General features: G+C 28.0%; 1 protein-coding gene across 6 annotated transcripts in view; it reads left to right on the forward strand.

Moving 5' to 3' along the window:
• The window catches only part of LOC107457301 (TGF-beta-activated kinase 1 and MAP3K7-binding protein 2), a 47,503-nt gene that overhangs the window by 22,890 nt on the left and 8,278 nt on the right, over nt 1–16,335 (forward strand). For 2 of the 6 annotated variants that reach the window (XM_043044602.2, XM_016075439.3), the window contains exons 3-8: nt 545–1,736; nt 4,307–4,455; nt 5,315–5,411; nt 6,819–6,902; nt 10,416–10,571; nt 11,610–11,836. In XM_043044602.2, coding sequence (XP_042900536.1) covers nt 545–1,736; nt 4,307–4,455; nt 5,315–5,411; nt 6,819–6,902; nt 10,416–10,571; nt 11,610–11,785 — 1,854 coding nt within the window. In that variant the 3' untranslated portion in view covers nt 11,786–11,836. Of the gene's footprint in view, nt 1–544; nt 1,737–4,306; nt 4,456–5,314; nt 5,412–6,818; nt 6,903–10,415; nt 10,572–11,609; nt 12,762–16,335 lie in introns of those variants that run through there. The other 4 variants (XM_016075440.3, XM_071185607.1, XM_016075438.3 and 1 more) reach the window with 3 other exon arrangements.

Genomic DNA, 16,335 nt, shown 5'->3' on the forward strand with positions numbered 1-16,335 from the left:
ATTATTTAGATTATTATATACAATAATTACACAAAATTTCGTAAGACTGTTTTAAATATTTATAGAGATATGAACATAATTTTTTTTGTTTTGTGTTTTTTTGCTATAACTTAAAAAATATTCATTAAAATTAATTAATTTAAAATTAATTGAATTTCAAATCTTTGTGGGAGTTGTGACTGTGTGGCTTTGCAAAGTCAGATGCTTTGACTCAAACCTAATTTTTGGAATTAAATAAGATTTATAAATTTAATAGTATACACCAGAATTAATTGAGTCCAGTATTAATTGAAATAATGGCAAATCAGAGTTAAGAAACTGTGTACCAGCTAGTAAAAAATACGGCATATTAATAAGAAACATACTGTTTAGATCCACTACACCTCTTTTTCTTCAATATTCAGTCCTCTACTATTAACTGCTAAAAGCTTGGCTTGCTTTTATTATGTATATGAAATTTTTATTATTGCAAAATGTATCAAATCAGAATTGTGTATTATTTTATATTTAGTACTTTTTTACTGAATTTATTTTTGTCTTTTAGTATGCACAAGACCAAGCTAAATGTTTAAGTCTCCTTCAACAAGAAAGTGAAAATCACTTTCACCATAGTCATCAGTTCTCAGATTTTCGCCAGACTGATAATAAAACCAACGACAAAATAACTAAAAGCACCGAAGAAAACTTTGATTCCATATCAAACATTATAAATTTTAATATTCCTCCTGAACCTAACTTCAAAATGGCTCCTAATAACTTTAATTTCAAGGATTCTGATTTGCATCAATTTTCCAATCCACCTAGTTCTTCTCCTAGAACTAACCGAAGTACAAACGTTATCCACTTATCCACCAAATCTACAAACTTTGCTAATCTTCCACAACAAGAGAGTCGCTCTGCTCCAATTATAGATGATTCTGAAAGACCTTTTGTAAACATGTTTACATCAGTTCCAGAGTCTAGTCATGTATTTCAACAGATTCCTCGTGATCCAAGTTATTCTAATCAAATGATGTTTTCCACTACCAAGGAACATATCATAGAGCCATGTGGTACAAGTGATAATAACTTCAATCAAAGCTTTACAAATTCAAACAAGACTGATTCATCGAAAAAGCATGCTGTGAAACTTAGTATAACCCCCATGCTACCATATCAACAACAACAAATGAATGTATATAGTAATACTGTATGTGCTACTGCTTCTCATTCTTCAAGACCTGGCCGCCATACGACCTCAGTAAATTTTCAGCTACAACCTCAATATTCAGATCAGCTGCCATTGGAAATTTCCTCAGTTCCCACTGGTATGGGGAGGCCTTGTAACTATAGAGACTTCGGCTCTCATGTTCAGATATCGGTGGGTGCACAGGGTGCAACATTTACAGCTTTAAGACTTCAAAGACCTCCTGTTGCCCAAAATCCAAATATTGATTATTCTTCTAATAAAGTTTCCTCTGGAAAAAACTATAGTAGTGATTATTCAGAATCTTCTAGTCAGAATTTAAATTTCAAATTCGATAAGTTTTCTAGTTCATCTAAGAGAGTGAAAATTCCACAAATAAATTTGAACAATCATCCTGAATATTTTGAACAGAAAGAAAATGTGTCAGTTTCTTCTGTTAGTGATCAGAGATCTAGTAAAGATATTGGCTGGTTTTTAGATCCTAACAATAAAAAGGAACTAAAGCACCCTCCTTCGCATGGTTATCAAACAACGCCGGATTACATTCAAGGTAGGATGTTCATTTATAATCTAGAATATTTTTGACTGTGGCTTAGTCAGGATTTTATTTTATGGGAGGGGGTATAAGGAATTTTACTATTTAACTATATAACTGTATATGCCCTTCACAATCTCTAAGTAAGCTAACCAAAGAGTAATAGTAACTATCTAGGTAAACCCCCGGCATTCATCTGGAGCAATGTCGGTGACTATGGTTACGATGTTTAACTCTTTCAAGGTGTGTGGCACAATGTTTAAGACAGGTTTTGGCTCAGGTCAGCGAGAGATACCCCTTCTTTTTGAAATACGCTATTTCTTGTTTTCTTTGCAACAGACAACCATATTGACGAGGTGAGTTTTTTGCCTAGATAAGGAAAGTAAATAAGAAACCATTAACAAAATATTATGTGCTTCAATTTTTCCAGAAAGTTAGAATAAGTGTAATTTACCGTGACATTGAATTTTCTTTAGATGATTTTTTTTCCAATCAAGTAGAAAACAATTTTTTTTCCATTTATTTTCGTGATTTTTCTTACTCATTTTGGGGAGTTCAGACCCCATGGTCACACATTATAAAATGTCAAATACACGTCATGAATTGGAAACGAAAAATAATTTATTATGTGTCCCTGGGAACATGCAATTCTCCAAAGAGGAAAAAAAAAAATTGCATGTAGGATAAATCATAACCTAATTTTAAACATTCAAATAAAATAAAAAACTTTTTCTTTATGAAAAAATTAGTATTCTGAATTTATATTAGATTGTTTTTCTTTGATTTTTCAAATTTAACACCTTTTTTGTTGTTGTTTTAAAATTATGAATATGTATGTACTATATTATTAATAGATGAATAAAGAGGAAGAGAACTTATATCTTAAATAGGGACCCACTTTTAATAAGGAGGAACTCCGAAATGCTGGAGTCCTGGCTTCAGAGTAAACCTAGTTTCCAATGTCTAATAGAATTATTGGCAAACGGGAGAAAGGGCTATAGCCTCCAACATGCAGTAAAAGGAAGCATCCGAAAAATGACTAAGAATACAAAATAATCAATATATTACTGTTATTAAAATGATGTAAAAATTTTTTTAAAAGCTAAACATTCAGCTCAGGGTATAAATAATTTGGGCATTAGAATAAAAGTAGCATTAAATAATTAAAAAGATCTTGAGGCAAATATGTTCTAAGACTATTTTAGAAAAGGTATGAAGTATTTTTTTATTGATTGTATTAGAATTAATACAGAATTTATCCTTTGAAAAATGTGAATACAAGTTTTGGATCCCAATCATTTACTTAACTTTAACTTGAAGGAACACTAAACCTATAGAAAGTAAAATTATTTATTAAAAGTGCTAAATTATTTATTAAAAGTACTAAACTTAGCTCACAACTAGCAAAAGCCAGTTGTGTGCTAAGGGGGCCCTAGAAGTTAAGGCTCTGCAATTTTGAGATTAAAGGCATGATGGTGACTGTGTAGTCAGCATTGCACACCAGCTACTTTTAAGATGAGTTTGTACCCATCAATCTAAAACTGGGTAGGTATGACGAAATATGGGAAAAATTTGAATTTATAGTTTCTTTAAGAAGAATTTTAACCCTTTCGCTGCATTTTTTTTAAATTTTTAAATATCAATATATGGGTTCAAAAATTGCTTATTTTTTATTATATATTTAAAATCGGACGATAATTCTAAAAATAGCAAGACTTTGGAATTTTTTTACAAATTTCAACTTTTAGTATTTGTTGTTTAACAAAATAAGGCATTTTCCTGATAACAAATTATACTAATAATAATATCTTGCGTAAACAGTGTAATATACAAACTTAAACGTCGAAATAAAGTTACAGATAGAATTCTTGTCATTTAAAAAACAAAGCAAGCAGTTGTGGTTTTTCAAGTTGCAAAATGTGCATTTGCTTTTTACAAGTCAAACAAATAAAAAACAAATAAATAAATAATTTGTTTGTTCAATCTTCGAGAAAAAAGGTGCATCATTTAAGACGATCAGTCAGACGTTTTGCACTGAGTAATTTAAATATATAAAATGCTCTTAAATTCTTATCAGCTAACTGGCTATAGTTCTGAGACTCTAAAAAAAAAGCCTGACAATCATTTAAAGGGAGTCTTAATTTAAATAAGAATTTTAAGTACTAATAAAATTTAAACAAAATAGATTTGTATATTATCGGAAAAAATCTACATGGTAGCATAAAGAAGGAGAAAAAGGTATAATGAAATAATTGTTGATTAGTTCTGTGAATCACACATGGCCAGATAATTAAAAATCTAATTTTAAAGTAAAGTTGTTATATAAGGTACTGGGATATTTTAAGACACTTACATTTAATTGACATTTGGTACGTAAAATTCGATCATTGGAAATAAAATTATTCAGGGTGAAATCTTTTTTATTTTGCACTCTGTACTTCCGCTCATTTGCTGTTATAATTGTTTCTTTAGTTTTAAAATTTAAAAACTTAAATAACTGTCTAGTTTGGATAGTTATATTTTGTTTTTTATTTTGAGAATTAGAATTATTATGAATTATTTATTAATTTTATTTTTTCCTATAGCTGTTAAAAGTCATCAACGTTCCCAACTGAAAATTGTTCAAGAAGAATTGGATAAAGCAAAATCTATATTTTCTAATTTAAAATCAGAAGTTAATAGAATGGAGTTTGAATTACTTAAGAGAAAAGAAAACATAGTATCCTCTTCATATGTGAGTATTATTATTTATTAATATAAAGCGATGAGGATTTTAATTTTTAGAGGTTTAATATAGAGTAATTAGATTCTTTTTTTACAAGTTACAACTAAAGTGCTTTAGATAGCAATGTTTATTTTTCTTTTACTTCTTTTTTTTTTTTTTGCGTGTGTGTTACTGGAATTAGTGATGCGAAACTGTTTAAAAGTATCTCTCTGCAAAATAGTAGTGTATTAAAATAGAATGGCCCGTTATTCAGTTTCAACTCTTTTAATTTTACTGTAATAATAAAATGATAATTTCTTTGAAATTTTGGATTTTTTTTTAGTTTAATTATTTTTCATGTTTGTTAATTTCACTATGACCTACTGAATATATATTAACACTTACGGCTCCATCAGTAGTACTAGTATTATATGCTGCATACATGTTTCAGCTAAATGATAACAAGGTAAAAATTTTAAATTCTGAGTTTATCAAATTACTGTGTTCACTTTAAATTATTAAAAAGGTCCAAATATTCAACCAATTAAGCCTCAATAAATGAAAAATGTGCAGGCAATGGAAATTGGGTTGTATATACAATACTATACAGTTCTTATACTCAAAGTGAAAATAACAGTTTAGCTGGGTTCTTACTTAATGCTTCATTTTTCAAGAATTGTGGATATAATGAGTATTATTGTTTTATATTATTATATTTATTACTCTAAATTAACTGTTTATAAATTTTTGAATCTATCTACCTTTCATTTACGTCTATGACATGATGTGAATGTATAAAGATGAATTATGTTACAAAAATGAAACTATGCCCTTTTTTGCCGAAGTTTTAAATTTATTGCCAAATTGAAATTTATTTATTTCATTTCAGGGAGAAGTTATTAAAAAACTAAAAGCAGAAAATCGGCAACTAAGACTAGAATGCAATTGCCTGCTCTTAGAATATGATATGATTAGTAAAGGTCAAAGTAAGTGTATATGATTTTTATGTTACATTATATTTTTTTTATTATTATATTCATTAAATTTAAAGCAGTGTGTTGATAATTTTCGTTTAACTGAAAAATAAATTTATGGCATAGTAGAGGGCACATTATTTTTTGTAGCCGCTTTGTTAAAGTCAAGTTTCAACTCTACTGTTTTACTAATATACATATTGTTTGTTTTAGTGTTTGAGAGTGTTAAAATGTAGATTTTATTTTCAAAATCAACATAGTGTACTGGCCCAGAAATGGACAAAATTTAACCTGATAATAAATAAGTGTTAACTCACAACAGTTATGATAGCAAATAATTCTCAAAAAATGTTGTTTTATATGATAAAAGATCTTATATAATAATGATAAAATACAAATAATGTAATCTCAATATCAACCTTATAGTGAATTATTAACGTAAACCACATCAGTTGACTTCACAACTTCTCTTTTAAAGTTTTGTTCACAGTCTACATTAATTGTAAGCAGTTACAATATTTTCAGTAGATTTGTGTCTTAAGTCTAGATTCATTTTAAAACAAAAAGCACTGGAGTGACAATGACAGTCAGAAGAAGATGCCAAAAATGAAGTACATGAAAACAATGTATATGTACTGAAAACTCTTTGCAATTGTACTTCTGCTTCATGTACTGCTGAAAAGGAACGTTACTGTTTTTAAGGTACAAAAGTGCTGCAATTACTTTTATACCTTTTATTAACTGAAAACTTTTCCAACCAAACATCAAAATATTTTTAGCTTGTTTGTAGAGTCCTTTTTATATTTTAAGGAAAAGTTCTCTTTTAATGAAAAAATTTCCATAGTACTCTAACTGCTGATATAAATACTGTCTTTAATAATTTTGAGAGTTTTGAAATCTTTCATTTCAAGAGATATAAATCACTCTAATGTTAAAATCAAATTAAAAAATAAAATCATTTTTTGCTCTTAGTAGAAGCCAGGGGTGAAAGCGAGACGGAAAAGAGGAAAGGCTGGTAGTAAATCCTTTTCAGTTATATCTAGTTTTTGGGAGGAGTTTACTTATTCTTTTTTTAAACTATTCAACAATATATACTTTATCTTGGAAAAGAAGCAGTTTTATATATATGCTAAAATTATAAAAGAAATCTTGATAGTTACAGATATTTTATTTTTTTCGAAAAAAATGCTGGAATGAAATGTCTTACGTACCAGTTTTTTCTCTTTTCCGTCTTGCTATATAAGGGCATTCAGCCATGGTAGAAGCTTAAGCCTTTGTTAAAACATTTTAATAGCAATGTTTTTCTTTCATAAAAGAGTTTAGAAACCCGTGATTTTTTTAAAGCTTTTGATCTGCTCTATAATTTATGTATTTGAAATAATTTGTTTCTTATTAATTTGCTTTATACTATTTCAATAGTTCCAGTTGGAGAAACAAATGAAGATTTTTATTCTAACATCTTCACTGGACCAAATGATGGATTAGCTTTATATTCTCATAGTGGTTTGTATATATTTTATTAGCTTTATTTTAACAGATACATTTTGGTCTTTCAGTTTCAAATTTATTTATTATTGTTTTTACTGTAAATTTTATATTGTTACTAAACGATTGAAATTTATTCATATTTTGTATGGTTTTGTTACAATATTCATATTATCTATTTAAATGTTAAGATATATAAATGTGCTATTTCCAGCATTCCTTTTTTTATGTTCATATTTTTCAATTATTTAAATAAATTTATACATTTAGCTATTTATTTAATTTTTTGTTTAATGTTTTATATCTGCAAAATGTGCATTTAAAACTATTTCAGTTTGTGCCGTGTGTGTTGATAGTTTTCTTTTTAATTTAAAAGTTTATTCTTCAATATTTGAATTGCAATTAAAAATTCATTGCTACAATAAATGTCGTAAAAGATTATTGAATTAATTTCACACATACACAACTAACCTTTGCCAATTATCTGCTCCTTTTTTTCCCTGAGTTCCATCCTTAAGGCCATTGCGGCTACTCACCTTAATTGTAACTGCGACAGTTACGAGCAAAAACTTGAATTTTAACTTTTCATTCGCCAGAGCAATATAAACTGTCTCTGTAGTTTGATATGCTATGCTGATTATTCACCTTATTTTTACTTTAATATTTTGAATGTTAATAAATTTTAATATGATGTAAATTCTAATGATTAGTCTCCTGAGAATTTACCAACTACCACAGTGGTGATCCGGACGTGATATGAACTCCCCTACATTGAAAGTAATGCCCACTTCGATAGATGGTTCACATTGAACTGTTGAATTGCTATTTGTGACTGTGTCATTGTCCTCCTCACGCTGTTGCTTCTCAGTCTACATACAACGGGATTCTGCACACACTCAATTGCTAATAACAACACAGGATAGACCAAACACACAACCGTGAACTTAATACAGCTCTCACCTCAAGCGCTCAAAATTCGTTGAACTTAATGCAGCTCTCCTGGTCTTTCGCAAATATGGCAACTAGTTTTATCCGTCCATTGAATTCTATCCCTGATAACATTCTAATGGGGGAGTCTTGTGGCATAACTACCACTACTATTATTAATCATCAATTCACTAATATATAAGGCATGCTAACTCGATTTAATCTTGAGGTACCTTTTTTAGATGAAGGTAGACATGCGATATCACCTTCCCCCCCCCCCCCCNTCCCCCCCCCCCACTATTAACAAAGCACCTCATCTCATTTTGTGATTTTAATATCTGTGTGCCAAGTGTTCTTGATGACATTACTATCACTCTCCTTTAAAGCTTTGACGCAGAACTTTTATTCAACATATTTTTCGTACTTTTTTCATTATTTTGTATTAATATAGTTCACAATAAGTAAAAAATATAATATTTAGAAATTTAATAATTTATGGATATGAAATACGGGATAAAACACCAGTGTCTTTTTCTTTGTTGAAGGTAAAATCTCCTAAACAAGGCACACTTCCAAACAGTATTTTTTCAATTTTGCTCTTATTCAGATCAATAAGAAACAATTATTTGCCATTGAAATTTTTTTTAATTTACAAAGTCAATTATTGATAAATTTTTAAATATGAATGAAAAAAATTTTCAAACAACTTTTTTTTGGGTTTTATATTTTAGAACAAATATAATTCCGATAATCTAATCATAACTGTTTGGCTGTTTTTTGTTATTAAAAAATATGTAAAAGGAACACTGGTGTCCCTGCTGCATCAAAGGGTTATTTTAAAACCCACAAGAATCTTTTGTTCTCCATGGTGTTAAAGGATTTTTCCCTTTCTGATTAATTCATGGGGGACCCATGGTGATATATGGAGTTTGCATGGATTTTAGAACATAGGAAGCCAGAGAGTGGTTTATAATGATTTTGAAAGAACGCGGCAAGTGAGACTTAAAACTACTAGTTGGGAAGAGGTGACTCTTCAAAGCTTTAAAAATAATGTAGGCGCAACATAATTTTAATTTCAATCAGACGATACAATCAATAAGTTAGTTGCTGCTCCTTCTTGTAACTTATACTGCAAACCACAGGAAAGGTGTTTCAGCACTCTCATGCCTTAAGTTTAACTCATTACTCTCAGTTTTTAAACAAAATGTGTGAGCATTCCAAATTATTGTACTTTCCATTTGAGTTTATTTTTATTGTAATTTATTTTCGTAATTACAATTACTATTTTAATTATTTTGTTATTATATTTTCTTTTTTTTTCCAATTTGATTTTCATCAGGTTTTTATAGATAACTGTTATAAGTAAAAGTTGCTGTTGTATAATTTCATGTCATGTTTATGTCTTGTCATGTATAACAATTTAATGTTCTTTAGAGTAACTATTGACTACCTTTAACTTTCATTGACCCCAAGGATAATTTAATTACATGTTAATTTTATTAATAAAAATGTACTATATGCTAATTTATATATAATTCTTTTATTTAATTGACGTTTGGCGGCTGAGTCTCATACTGTAGGTCCGGGATTTCGTCCTCGGACTGGTTGGGTTGACTCAGCCCCTTGTTCGGCTAACCAACAAACTAGAACATTTGCTCATGCACCTCAATGCCCTAGATTAAGAAAACTTGAATGGGCACATGTCAGCTTTGAGCTGTTACATCTCTGAGAGAGAGTTCTTTTGTTATATACTAATTTATTTGTAATTCTGTTTCTGTAAACTCTTAATTCTCTTGTTTTACAACTAGGATAAGCTTTGTTATATTGATATCTATTGCATTTTTCTGTTGTTACTATACTTTATTATTGTTATTGGAAAAGGCAACGACCATATCTAAACTGACAAACATTTATTAATATCAGGACTGAACACAAATCAATTAACATAAAAGAAGAGTCTGTCTGCCTCTTCAGCTTTGCTGCGCGAGGTTGCCCATCTAACCACTGTTTAGTTAAAGGGTTAGAATGTGCACAATGAAGTGCATGTGCATAAAGTGGGGAATACATTTCCTGCATTAATATGACTAAATATTAAAAAAATTTAAGTACAGCTCTACTAATTAGATAGAGAAATAATGACACTAAAGAGTCATTTTGGTGCTATGTAAGATCATGTACTATGTAAGACAAATGTTACAGTGTAAGATAATGTACTATGTAAGACAGATGTACAATGTGCGAAATAAAAAAGTACCGCCCTAAATAACTTTTGATCTAATGATTGGATCTTCATGTTCTAAGACTAAATGGTTCAAGGGTATATGTGTATTCAACAAAAGTACACTTTAGTATTTGATTTCGTAACTTAAAATATTGTCTGCACTAATTAATTAGCAGATTTGAGGTTACCCTTTTGAATCAATCGGAATGAGTCCTAGAGTCTGAAGATCCAATCATTAGATCAAAAGTTTTAAAGGGTTGCCGTTTTTTTGTAATTTTTTTTTTTTGCACACTATATGTATATATATATAGAGAGAGATCTAGATAAAATCAAAATGTGTCAAATGTCTATAATTAGAGCTAATTTTTAATTTCTAATTTTAGGACAAAAAGCTTCTAAGAAAGAAAATCCAGTTAAATCTGAGCAAATTCTGTATGATGAAGATGATGAAAAGAATTCCTGGAAATGTAAAAAGTGTACTTTTGTAAATCATCCGGCATTAGAAAAATGTGAAATATGTGAAATTTCTAAAAATTCAGGTGAGTTACTCATGAACATTTAATTTTTAAATCTAAAAATATAATCTCTTTATATCTGCTTTAAAATGTATGTAATTTATATTTTGCATTTAAAAAATATTTTATCTGTTAAGTATGTTTAATATTGTTTCAGTTTACCAAATTTAAATTTTTTTACTAACTATCTTTATTCATGTGATTTAATTGAATTTTTAATGTCATTTATTGTTTATTTCTATTGTGAACTATTATTATTATTAGAGTTTAAATGAGTTTTTGTTCTCTAATTATAATTATACTTTTTGCAACTTGAAAGGTTAACTAACTTTAGAAATATTCTTATTTTCATGGAAAATTTCTCAACTTTAACTTCAATTTATCAATTAATTTATAACTTAAATTTATAACTAATTAAATGTAAAGAAATTATGTGCATGTATTCTTCGCAACATTTAATTAATTTACTTTTGTGTCGAAAATGAAATTTATCATTTGAATTATAAACAAAAGATAAATTTTTGACAAGTTTTGTTATAAAATCAATTATGCAGTTATTTTGATAAAATATTAAAATGAATTATATGATCTTTAAAGACAGAAGTTTTCTCTTGAATTTACATTGAAATATAAAATATATTTCTTATTTTCATGAAAAATTTATCATTACTTTAATTATCATTACTTATATTATTATTACCTTAATTTTTCAACTAATTTATAATTAATGTTAATGCAAGAAAGTTTTGTGCTGATACTCTTTGCAACATTTATTTATTAACTTTGCGTCAAAAATGAAATTCATCATTGAATTATAAACAAAAAATAAATTTTTGACAAGCTTAAATATAAAATTTATTATACAGTTATTTAGATGAAATATTTAAAAAATTATATGATTTAAAATTGCATAAGTTTTCTCTCGAAATTATATTGAATTATAAAATATCTCTAAATCTGATCGTTATGGTATGCTTTATCAGTAAAAAGTCTTATAAAAAATTTACTTTGTTTCAATTTCTTTCTCTTTTACCTTTTTATGCTCTTATTCTCTTTCTTCAGGTTATGTAGAATTTAAAACAAACTATTCTACCAGCTCTCATATTCAACTTTCACCTCCCTCTCAACAGCAGCAACCTAAAAGAGCAGTGGGTAGTGTTCAAATATCTGTCACTAGGCGTGTTCCTACTTATTCCAAAAGTGTTAAACTGCATTTAACACACAGAATGCCTAGATAATTAATTTTTGTGTAGTGAAATGCTCTTTTAGTGATATATTTACCTTTTTATGCTCTTATTCTCTTTCTTCAGGTTACGTAGAATTTAAAACAAACTACAGTCAAACCCCGCCATAGTGAACACGGTTTATAATGAACTCCCGGATATAGTGAACGAAATGTTCGGTCCCGTACCTTGCTATACACGTATAATGTTATTTTTTGTGGATATAGTGAACTAAAAAAGTGAGGTTGGATATTATGAACTTTTTTCTGTCTTTCACTGATTTTTTTTAATAATTTTAAAATGTCTACTTCAAAATAAATACTTATAGTGATTTTTAAAACCATCTATAGTGTGGAATGTAGCGATAAGCATTTTTTCTTGTTTGCTTCTTTTATCTCACTTTTCCATCCCTAAACAAGGCAGATGTATGGACAAATTTTTCTCTACATCTGCTAAAGATTACTAATTTTTTTTTTGTACACAGGATGAAAAGTAATAAAAAATAAAAGCAAGTTAACAAATTTTTTTGTTACTATGTATTATTTTTCAGTCATTTTTGTATTTAATTTTATTGTTCATTTACTTAAATAATGTTTAATAAAAAGAAGTAGATCGAAACCATTAGTTACAATTGTTTGCGGAACAGATATAGTCAACTCCCAGTTATAGTGAACCGAAATTTTGGTCTCCTGAAGGTTCACTATAGCGGGGTTTGACTGTATTATACCAGCTCTCATATTCAACTTTCACCTCCCTCTCAACAGCAGCAACCTAAAAGAACAGTGGGTAGTGTTCAAATATCTGTCTCTAGGCGTGTTCCTACTTATTCCAAAAGTGTTAAACTGCATTTAGCTCACAGAATGCCTAGATAGTTAATTTTTGTATAGTGAAATGCTCTTCTAGTGATATATCGTAATTGTTTTAACTTTTAGTATCTATACATTCTGATTTCTTTTTACAACTACATTTAAACTGTGCTTTATAACGAAAATTTTGTATGATATGAACATGTTTTAAATCCATTTCTATTCATTAGAAATAGAACATGTCATAGAGTCCTGATTATCTAAGGTAAAATTATAAAAGTATAAATTACATTGATTTAGGATTAAATTCATTCTATTTATTAAAAATAATGTGTACAGTGGCCGTCCAATTATTTGGGATATAATATTAATAAAATGCATTGCATGGTTATTTAATTAAATTAAATTAAAACTGAGCCTTGTAACAAAAATTTTGTTCCTTATATAATACACACACACATTAGGAAAGTCTTTTTTTTTTTTTTTTCGTTAGACACAAGACAAACAGTAGACTTCTAATTATCTGTGATATAATTAGAAGGTAATAATGATTAATTTGCATGGCTATAGGATTACAACAACCATGCAATTATCACCAAGAAATTCATGGATGTTAAGATAAGCATAACAACCATGTAATTCAAGGCTATTATTTTAAAACCAATATCACAAACAAAAATTGTGTGCGTACGATCTTAAAATCGATTATATTTATTAAAAGTAGGACATACAGTAGACTCTCAACAATCTTAATGTAATAATAATAAAAATAATTTGCATGGCTTTTTTATGGGGCTGATATTATAATAATTGGTATAGGGCAAAACCTAATTTGAAAATTCAGGGGCTGTAGGCACAGAACTGTTGAGGTCCCCACTGGGCATAACTTTAAACCAAACTTACATGTTGTTTATTTGCAAAATGCTTTTAAAATATTTATAACATAAATAAATTATGATATATTAGTTAGCTAATGCAGAATTCAATTTTTTCTTTAATGCATAATTCTATTCTTATTGACAATTCTTAAGGAAAAATACACAAAAATTATAAGTAACATTTAGAGTCCCTATGCCCAGTGGGGTCTCAGGTCTTATAATAATTCAGGCTCTTATATTGGGACAAATAATCGTATTAAATATTTCTAATGTTTGACCTCCTTTTAACAACAATAACCTCCAATGAACCTCCCTGTCTCCATAGAACCAAACAAACATCTTCCATAGGGTAATAATAATAATTTATTGATTTTACTTTAGTAAAGAGATTTATTTGCCTATGCTCTTTAGTATATGGTTTATTTTTCCCTTTATCCTAAAACTATGTGATTAAGTGTAGATTTTGAGAATTAATAAATCGTCATAATAAAATGATTATTGAATGAATTTTCATGCAGTTTCATTTATTGATTGCAATACACTTTATGTAAATCCCATATTGTTGGTTTAAATTTTGTTCCTGAAAGCGGTCTAGGAGAACCAAAAATGAATTATAGTAATTTAGCTGGTAATAACACAAATTTTTTTTTAATCCTCTTTTTTACATAGACATGAATACTTTACTAATCAATTATATCAAGTAAAATTGTGTGTATACTGTAGTTTTTTGTTTTTAAAAGATAAATATGCTATTAAAAAAAACATATACAATCAGTCTTTAATTTTGAAATTGAACATTGAAATGTTAAATTTAAAGTAGATCTGTAATTCTAGTATATACCAAAGAAAGTTAGGCATCTATATTAGTGCATTTCTTTGTTTTCAACAACTCAAAATAAAATATTTTTTCATCATTTTAAATGATTTTGACTATCTAATTCTAACACTTTTTATTAAACTGTAAAGTAAGAATTTACAATTATATTTTTGAGTTATTATTTTTTTACTCAATAAAAGCAATATTATATGAAATTCACAACTTTGAAACATTTATTTTGAATTTACCAGTTCATAAAATTAACAATGAAAATTGAATTTAAAAAAATGTGTGCATATTTTTTATTTTTATAATAGTTGCTGTAATTCTTTCCAAATATATTTCATATAATTTACTTGTCCTACCTATTTTGGTGATCTATTATTAATCAAATTATTCTTAGAAAAGAAATTAAATTTAAAAGACTTTAAAACTCATATAATTTCTTTGGCTTATTTAAACATTATAAAATAAAATAAATGCACTGTTATTCTGTTATCTTTACTAAGATCATCTCGATCACCTATTGTGATGTTGTCTGACATTTTCTGGCCGCAGTAAAATATGCTTGCTTCATATTAGCAGAATTTAACCAGATGGTTTTAAATTGTATTGAATTGATTAGTATTGAAACTGCTTTTGTTAAAAATGCTGCAAAATTAAATTGTTTTGTAAATATGTATTATTTTGTAAAAATTAGATTAATTTATAATTTAACATTAAATATTTGTCCTTTTTTATATGTAAATTGAATGAAATGATATGTAGAGCTGTTGTGCAGAAACAAAAAACTATTTAGTTACATATAATACTGAGTATGAAAATTAATATTTTTCCTGATATGCTGTCAGTATTAATATAATATATGAAGTGCAATTATTTATTTGTATTTTAGTTGTTTTAATGTTATCAAAAATTGTGAGTTTATAGAGAAATCATGCTTTGAGTATGCAGATATCTAACAGTTTCTTTAATGCAGCATTCTTTTTAAGTTATTATTTAATAATAAAAACAATCGTTAAAAAAAATCTCATTTATCATATTAAAATATCGTACAGCTCCCAATGCTACACTGGTTTCTCGTCTTCAGTTCAAAATACTACACGAAAGAAAGGCCACTTAGTTTTTGTATTTTATTATCAAATAAGTTTTTTATTCTTCTAGGTATGTAATCTTATGTTTTATTTATTAGATACAGGGATGAGATTTTTCTGCTTTTTAGCGGATTTCCGCTTTTTTCACTTTTATCTCTTGAATTTCAGCATTTTTTTTTTAAACCAAAAATTCAGATTTTTCTAAAAATTTCACTTTTTTTATAAGTATTCCGCTTTTTCAGAAAATTCACCGATTTTCAAAGAGAAACAAAAAATTCAAACTACATAGCTACTAATCCTTTCTCATTTTTACATATTTTAGCTATTTTCTCCCCTTTTACTCGCAGCAGATAAGATTTTCCGAATTTTTTACCCGCCCTCCAGATAGATCCGATTTTTGTAGTTCAAACGACGCTGCTTCTGACAAGCCTTTTAGTGGTCCCAAGCTTGGAATCTGCTAATATCTCGATTCTTATTCACACGATTTTAATATCAAACATAGCTTTTCATATTTGCGTGTTGCGATTCTTATTCTCGCGATTTGAATATTGTACATTGCGATTCTTATTTACGAGATTTAAAAATCCGATATTGTGATTCGAATTTGCGCCTTTTTAAAAACCTATGTAGCGATTCGTATTCCCACAAGTTTAAAATTCAATGTCTTGATTTGCTTATGCGGTTTATAATATCAAACATTGATTTTCGTATTTATACGTGATTTTAAAATAAGGCATTGGGATTCGTATTCGCGCATTCTAAAAATTATGCATCACAATTCTTATTTATGCAATGTAAAAATTATGAATCGTGATTTGTATTTACGTGTTTTAACAATTCTATATCCCAGTTTGTATTTTCTCATTTTCAAAATCCTATATCTAGTTTCATATTCATGTGATTTCAAAATCCATACTTGTTATTCATATTCATGCAGTTTTATGATCAACTATCGCGATTCTTGTAAGAA

The sequence above is a fragment of the Parasteatoda tepidariorum genome, chromosome 9 (genome assembly GCF_043381705.1).
Source record: "Parasteatoda tepidariorum isolate YZ-2023 chromosome 9, CAS_Ptep_4.0, whole genome shotgun sequence".
In the NCBI taxonomy this organism is placed as follows: Eukaryota; Metazoa; Arthropoda; class Arachnida; order Araneae; family Theridiidae; genus Parasteatoda; species Parasteatoda tepidariorum.